Source organism: Nicotiana tomentosiformis, chromosome 5 (assembly GCF_000390325.3).
Source record: "Nicotiana tomentosiformis chromosome 5, ASM39032v3, whole genome shotgun sequence".
Taxonomy (NCBI): Eukaryota; Viridiplantae; Streptophyta; class Magnoliopsida; order Solanales; family Solanaceae; genus Nicotiana; species Nicotiana tomentosiformis.
The window spans coordinates 20530488-20538359 of NC_090816.1; the positions used below are offsets into that span (position 1 = coordinate 20530488).

Consider the following 7872-nt stretch of genomic DNA (forward strand, 5'->3'; position numbering starts at 1 on the left):
CGAAGAAGGTCCTAGGGTCGTGCCCTTCTTTAATGTCAATTATGAGGAGCATTGATGAAGATGTAACGGTGAACATAAATGCCAAATTCCTTGTAACGGGTAACTGCTCTTAATGCCATGAATATTCCCTATTTAATGCTACCGGGAGAAGAGCATTTATCACATCTTTATGAGCATTATTCTTTCCAGTAAAAAACGAAACAATTGTCTTCAGTCTTCAGTCATCCCCGTCTTGGGTTCCACGTGTCCCTTTCTCGGACGGCCATGTGCCATAACATATTTTACCCAATACATTAGTGTCTTGCAAAGACGTACAATCATCAACCTTGAGGAGCTACGTTGAAGACATGGTTCTTAGAATATTTTATCTGAACAAACTGTGTTAATCATCAAAATCTTAATACTCAACAAACCGTTTTAGGGACCATTTCATTGTACCTAAAAACTCATATTTATAGCCGAAAAGTTCCTTAATTAGTTCATTTTCAAAATTTTCTACACTTGCTAATACAAATATAAAACAGAAAGTTTCTAAAATTTTACGAAAAAGGTAAAGTAAAAGTCTTATTTATCATTCCATAACCAAAGTAACATGTCATCCCAGTAAGTACACTCTTCATTGGATCCAAACTCCAAGTCCAAGCTGTTGCACTGATCAACCCATAATTCCTCCTCATAGAAATGATCGAAATTCATGTCACACCAATTATCAAAATCATTTTCAGGTGTAACATTAATGTGTCTCTCGTTCTTGTCTTCACCTTCCTCGTTCCTCGGCTCACTTATCTCTGATTCTGCTTGATGTTCGTGTCGTTGCATGGCTAGTCCTTTTCCTTCGAGCAGTGGAGGCCGAGTCAGAAATTATAACAAGGAAATTCAAAAAAGTGTTTAGAGTAACACGACTGGGATTCTAACCTATGACATGTAATAAAATTGAACAACATTTACGGCAAAACTAGAAGTTTCACTTATGTTAGAGAAATTCAACAATTTATACTAGCTTTATAGTATGATTTTACAGTAACAAAAATATTACGATATGTTTAATATCATTACAAGTTTCAACTTTTTTTATTTCTTAAATTTCTTGCATGTACAGTAAAGCACCTTCATATAAAACGAAACATTTGAAAGTATATGTAAATAAGAGATTTCTCTTACCTATATCAGCAATATGATTTTCCGGCAAAAGGGATTCAATTGAACCATCTTCCGACCACATAGTTCCGGTACCCCCGCCTCCGAAACACGAGGATTTGACTTTTCCAGTGGACTCAGAGGTGGTCGAGTTAATGTTTTTGCAACTTTTACCATTGGATCGGCCTACTCGGCCGTGTTTTCTCGAGGATTCACAATCGCCGGCAACAGCAACTGCCATTTTAGGCATTACTGCAGTGGTTCTGATGAGCTTTTTGTGCAATTTGAAGGTGTAAATTCTTCGGCGTAAGTTAGTGTTCCAGTAATTCTTTATTTCATTATCTGTTCGGCCAGGTAAATGGTTCGCTATCAAAGACCACCTGTAATACATTACATGAAAGTGATAAAATGAAAAATTATTGTGGAAGGTGTAGGGCCGTGTCACAAATTTCGTTTTTATATGATTGATATTTGATTTGACAGGAAATTTTAAAAAATAATGAAAGGTTTTTATTAAGTAGTAAAAATTACGGTTTTAAATATGTTATGCATTTATGTGACTGTAAGAACATATTATTTATACGAATAAATTTAAAAATAAAGAGTTTGAAAATCTAGAATTACGTACAAAAAAAAGAGAGAGTGAACAATAAAATAAAACGAAGTGTTGACTGTTTCTCTTGCGAAAATCTTTAGTAAAGCTAATTTTGTATTAAAAAAATGTACGTCTTTGATTTCGCCTAATCTTAGAATTAAAAAAGCCAATAATCAATGACAAGAAAGAAGAAGAAGAAGAAGAACCTATTTCCCAAGGAGCTATGCAATTTGACGATGGTTTCATCTTCTTCTGCAGTAAATTTGCCTCTCTTCAAGTCTGGTCTCAAGTAGTTTGTCCATCTTAATCTGCAACTCTTTCCACATCTTAATAGACCTTCATATCACCATGTAAAACCCTTCATTACCAAAGGCGGAGCTAGCCTATAGTGTGAGGGTTCAGCGAACCTAGTTGTTTTTATTTGAATATTGTATCAATACTAGAAAATTTATTAAATATGTATAAATATTTAATTGTAAACCCAGTAATTAAGACGAGCAAAGGATTCTGTGGCAAATTCAGAATCCATAAACTTCAAATTATGAATTCGTTCTGTTCATTAATATAATTAGTAGGTAATCTTAGTGTATAGGAGTATCTATTATTATCCAATAGAAGAGGTTATTCAACTTATTTTATGAACCACCTAAACTATAAATATGAAACAAAAAAAAAAAGATAAACATTCCCATGGTTGGAGTACTTGGGCAGTTGCACTAAGGAAACCTAGGGTGTGTTTGATATGTAGAAAAATATTTTTTAAAAAATACTATTTGTAAATTAATATTTTTCAAAAAAAAGACTTTGTCTCAGTAACCAACACCTTCTACAATTTAGAAACTATTCAAAATATACCCCTTTATTAAAATTTAGTTGCTAGAAAATGACATATATTAATTTCCGGAAGCCGGTTTCCTTCGTACCAAACACACCCTAATTAAAGAGAAGTTTTATCTCTAGAATGCTAAAACATTATGCATCTATTAATTAGTAAATGTTAACTTTCTTTCGAGAATTCTATTTTATTTTTTAATATAAATGTATTTATCCCAACCAATTAGGCATTTTTACAGTTATATAATTACCAGCATTAATCCAACTAAAATCCGAAGTTTGAAAAGAAGAAAAAAAATTAACATTTTTAACTAATTACCAGCTTTCTTGGGAAGAGATTTCCATGAACCTTCTCCATTAGCTTGAATATAATTCACCAATAACTCATCTTCTTCAGCAGTCCATTTTCCTTTCTTTAGCCCAACTTTCTCACAACAAGGTGCCCTCACCATTTCTCAGTTGCTTCTACTTTTTATTTATTAGAAACTTTGGCAACTTTCTCACAACAAAAGGAGGGGAATTAATGCACTGTGGAAATATTGGTAGAGGGCTTCTATATAGACACGAATTTAACTTATATATATTGATTGTATAAAAAAATTTACGCTATCACTGTATTTTAACATGCGGCAATAATATATTTATTTTATTTTTCTGATTACTAAGTTAGTCAATCGACTTAGAAAAGACGTACGATAAAGTTTCGAGGGAGGTTTTGTGGAGATGTTTGGAGGCTAGAGGTATACATGTTGCATACGTTAGGTTGATTAAGGACATGTATGATGGAGTAAAGACCCGAGTGAGGATGGTGGGTGGGGACTCGAACCATTTTTCGGTTATGATGGGGTTGCATTAAGGGTTGGCACTCAATCCTTTTTTGTTTATTCTCGTGATGGACATACTGACGCGCCACATCCAAGGGGAGGTGCCGTGGTGCATGCTATTTGCAGATGATATTGTACTGATTGACAAGACGTGAAATGTTGTGAACGGGCAATTAGAGATATGGGGGCAGACCTTGGAATCTAAAAGTTTTAAGTTGAGTAGGACTAAGACAGAACACTTGGAGTGTAAGTTAAGTGGCGAGACTCAAGGAGGGGAAGGGGAGGTGAGGCTGAACTCGCAGGTCATCCCTAGGAGAGGGAGTTTTAAGTACCTTGGGTCTATTATTCAGGTGGATGGGGATATTGATGAAGATGTCACACATCGTATTGGGGCGGGATGGATGAAAAAAAGACTCGTTTTCGGTATTTTGTGTGACAAGAAGGTGCCACCGAAACTTAAGGGTAAGTTCTACAGAGTGGTGGTCAGACCAACGATGTTGTATGGGGCTGAGTGTTGGCCAGTCAAGATCGCTCATGTCCAGAAGATGAAGGTAGCAGAGATAAGGATGTTAAGATGGATGTGCGGGCACACCAGGTTAGATAGGATCAGAAATGAGGTTGTTCGCGATAAGGTGGGTGTGGCCCCTATTGAGGATAAGATGCGGGAAGCGTGACTTAGGTGGTTTGGTCATGTAAGGAGGAGGATCACAGACGCACCGGTGAGTAGGTGTGAGAGGTTGACATTGGAGGGCCCGCGGAGAGGTAGAAGTAGGCCAAAGAAGAGGTAGGGAGAGGTGATTAGGCAAGACATGGCGCAGTTTCAGCTGATCGAGGACATGACCCTTGATAAGAAGATGTGGATGTCGATGATTAGGGTAGTAGAGTAGGTAGTCTAAAGTATGTATAACAGTAGTATTGGCATGCAATCTTGCTTTCTGTTGGTAGTAGGTTCTTATGACTAATCATTGTTATCTTTCATTGTTGATCGCCTTACTATCTTGTTGTTTTTTATTCTGCTTTTATATGGCTTTTTGGTACTGTCCCTTCTTATCTATATTTTCATTAATTTAGTGCTTATACTTTCCTAAGCCGACAGTCTATTGGAAACAACCTCTCTATCCTCACAAGGTAGGGTTACGGTTTGCGTACATATTACCCTCCATAGACCCCATGGTGTGGGATATTACTGGGTATGTTGTTGTTGTTGTAGGTTAGTCGATCGAACTCTGTATTAACTAGACAATTAAAAAATAATTCGAATATATATGTACATATATGATGAGTAGCCACATATAATACATAACAAATAGACCCACAGAATTCTGCGGTGTAAATATGGTTGAAAATTTATAAAAAATTTAAACCAATTCCAAAACCATTATCACAAGAAAAAAAGTGGGTGCAATGGTAATTAAAAATATTCATGAATAATTTGTATAGTTTAGTACCTTTAACATTCACATTAATAGTAATTTCTGAAAATAGTGGATCAAGAAGAATAAATAATTTAAATAAAAGGAATTTAGGAGATTTTGGGTTACCTAACGGATTGAGAGGTAATTTTTAAAAATTTATTGATGGTAATGATAAATTTAGCTAAATAATATAATAGTAAAGATAAATTTGACCGAATAGTATAATGAAGTTTCAATATAAACAATATCCGAAAGTAAAAGGGGAAAAGTCTTGACAACAATAGATTTAACTCTGTTGACACCAATTATTAGGTGTGTACTTCTTACCAAACTTCCGTTGTCAACAATTATTAAATGTGTACTTCTTACCTCTCTTCTAGGAACCTTAGCTTTCACTATACGGATATTCAAGCTATTCAGATGATAGACAGGATTCTTAATTGAACTCTTATTTTTACCAACTTAACACAAATATACCGACAACAGAATTTATTCTCTCTTTCGGTTGGTAAAAAAGATCTTCTTGGACACGTGGAAAAACAATTTCTTAGAAAATTTTATATTGACTACTTGAATAAAATAAATGGATGTTGATACGTACATTAATGACGAGAGCTAGAGTTAGATAGTAATGTTATTAATCTTCCAAGATTCAAATGTACGAGAGCTAGAGTTAGATAGTAATGTTATTAATCTTCCAAGATTCTCAAATACGTTAGGATCGAAATAATTAGGTGTTACGTGTAAGCTAAAGCAAACTCTGAATGACGATAAATCAAATAACAAAAATAAAATATACCAAAAGAAATATAAATATTTAATGTGGTTCAGTCAATTGACCTACATCCATAAACGAAGATAAGAAATTTACTATATAAAACATAGTACAAAATATTGAGAGAATAACCTCAGAAAGAGGCACACACAAGTGACAACATTACACTTAGCTCACAACGTTTTCCCCTAAACAAGACTCTCAAACCCCTTAAGGACAACATTGTGGATGCTACTAAATTAGAAGAAGCGATCCTTAATTTATAGAAGTACGAAATATTTTCCTCTAAGAAAAAGGACTATCCGAATATAGTAAAATTATATTTTTCTTTTCGTAAAAGGTAAAATCAATTATGTTATATATGTTGTCCTTCTTTCAAGAAGTTGAAAAACCAAATATAGTAAGAAATCAAAATAAGCACCTAACAATTCTCTCCCTTGGCTTAAATCTTCTGACAAAATAAACTTGATCCACATTCTTCACACAACATTCAATAGGCCGCATCTTCAAATTCCACCATAAAGTTTGTCTCAATGTGAGTAGCCCTCTGGTCAAATTTCTCAGACCAAAATCATGATTAAAGTCAAATAAGTTACGGCTAGAACTAAACCTGCCAAGATGAACCTGTCTTGAACCTCACTCCGATACCACTTATTAGGATCGAAATAATCAGGTGTCATGCGGAAGCTAGTAAAGCAAACCTTGAACGATGATAAATAAGACAACAAAAGAGAAATATACTAAAAGAGACAAACATTTAATGTGGTTCAGTCAATTGACCTACATCCACATGCGGAGATGAGCAATCTACTATATAAAAGAGAGTACAAAATATCCAGAGAATAACCTCAAAAAGAGGCACACACAAGTGACTACATAACACCTACCTCACAAATTCTCCCTCTATATAAGAATCTCAACCCCTTAGGAACTACATTGTGGATACTCCTAAATGAGAAGGACGGATCCTCAATCTATAGAAGACCAAAATATTTTTCTCCAAGAAAAGGGACTAGCAAAATTTTTTCGTAAAAGAAAAAACTAATTATAGTAAATATGTTGTTCATTCTTCAAAAGATAGAAAAACCAAATAAGATAAGAAAATCATGACTACCACCTAACAAAATAATATATATATATATATATATATATATATATATATATATATATATATATATATATATATATATATATATATATATATATATATATATATGGTTAGTGTACATTAAGTGATCGAATGGTAGCGCGACACGTGGAACCAAAGACAGGTAGAAATCATATCGTGTAATAACCAGTACCGAGAGCAACATCTGCAATTGACATCGGATAGACCCCAAATGGGGCATGATCAATGTGAGCAGATCAAATGCTTGCCATCAGATAACATTAATTGAAGAATATTCCATGGCATTAAATGGGCAGTCGTTGCAGAGAATATTTGCATTCATGGCCTGCCGTTACATATTCATCGATGGCCACTTTATTGTTATTTAAAAGGAGCTTGATCCTAGGATCTTGTTTTCCTAGGTATAGCTATAAATAGTAAACTCAACAGCCATTGTAGGACACGAAATCCTTGACAAAACTTATGTTATATTCCATTCTCAAGCGCAATAAAATAACTCTATATTACTCTTTATATTATTCTTATTTCTGTACCCGAAGGCACTGATATCAGAGCCAAGTTTGTCATTTTCTTTGATTTTAATAGCTAAGTCTTCTTTTTAATCTTGTTTATTCATTATTTTTGGATCAAATCAATTCGCTTGTCTATAAACCACACAATAAATTTAACTATACCATTTTACGGGTAAACAGTTTGGCGCCCACCGGGGGCCTCAGACAGTTGCGTAATTGAGTTGATCCTTGCGTTTAGTATTAACTTATTTGATTCTTTGGTTCTTAGAAACAAATCGAAAATTGCATCTAACGATGTTAACATCGCACACAGCGTGGAGGGACATGAAACTCTACCTCAACATGAGGATTCAATCAGCGACATCCGCAACGAAGAATATGAGGCAACCCTAGTCCATGGAGGATAATACCCCCGACATGTACGGGAGCCAGCTCCCGATGACGCTGAAGATTAGCACATTGCGGAAATAGTATGGATCTTGAGAGAGCAACAGAAAGCCATCTTGATCCACCTCTCAAGGCATGACCATGTCATGACGGAATTGAAGCAAGCGTTGTCAAGCGCTTCCAACAACGCAAACGGAAGAGGCTTGGTTCCTCCCCATATTCATGTAAATCAAACAGCTCAAGGAGTTAATAACAATACCCCGA

General features: G+C 34.9%; 1 protein-coding gene across 2 annotated transcripts; it reads right to left on the minus strand.

Annotated features, from left to right (window-relative positions):
• Nucleotides 1–451: 451 nt before the first annotated feature.
• LOC104108336 (transcription factor MYB8-like) lies at nt 452–3112 on the minus strand. 2 transcript variants are annotated; one of them, XM_009617346.4, is made up of 4 exons: nt 2886–3112; nt 1939–2068; nt 1162–1517; nt 452–833 (listed from the first exon to the last, which is right to left on the minus strand). In XM_009617346.4, exons 1-4 carry the CDS (start codon nt 3016–3018, stop codon nt 565–567), a joined length of 888 nt encoding a protein of 295 aa, XP_009615641.1. In that variant the 5' UTR covers nt 3019–3112; the 3' UTR covers nt 452–564. The 2 variants fall into 2 exon arrangements, with proteins under 2 accessions (XP_009615641.1, XP_070058142.1); XM_070202041.1 differs by having other exon boundaries at nt 452–827; nt 2886–3108.
• Between the last annotated feature and the right edge of the window lie 4760 nt (nt 3113–7872).

Coding starts and splice junctions, on each gene's coding strand:
- LOC104108336 (XM_009617346.4), bottom strand. CDS start 3,018: ATGGTGAGGGCACCTTGTTGTGAGAAAGTTGGGCTAAAGAAAGGAAAA. Junction 2,069..2,885: donor ATCTCTTCCCAAGAAAGCTG/GTAATTAGTTAA, acceptor GGTGATATGAAG/GTCTATTAAGATGTGGAAAG. Junction 834..1,161: donor AAATCATATTGCTGATATAG/GTAAGAGAAATC, acceptor CACTGCTCGAAG/GAAAAGGACTAGCCATGCAA.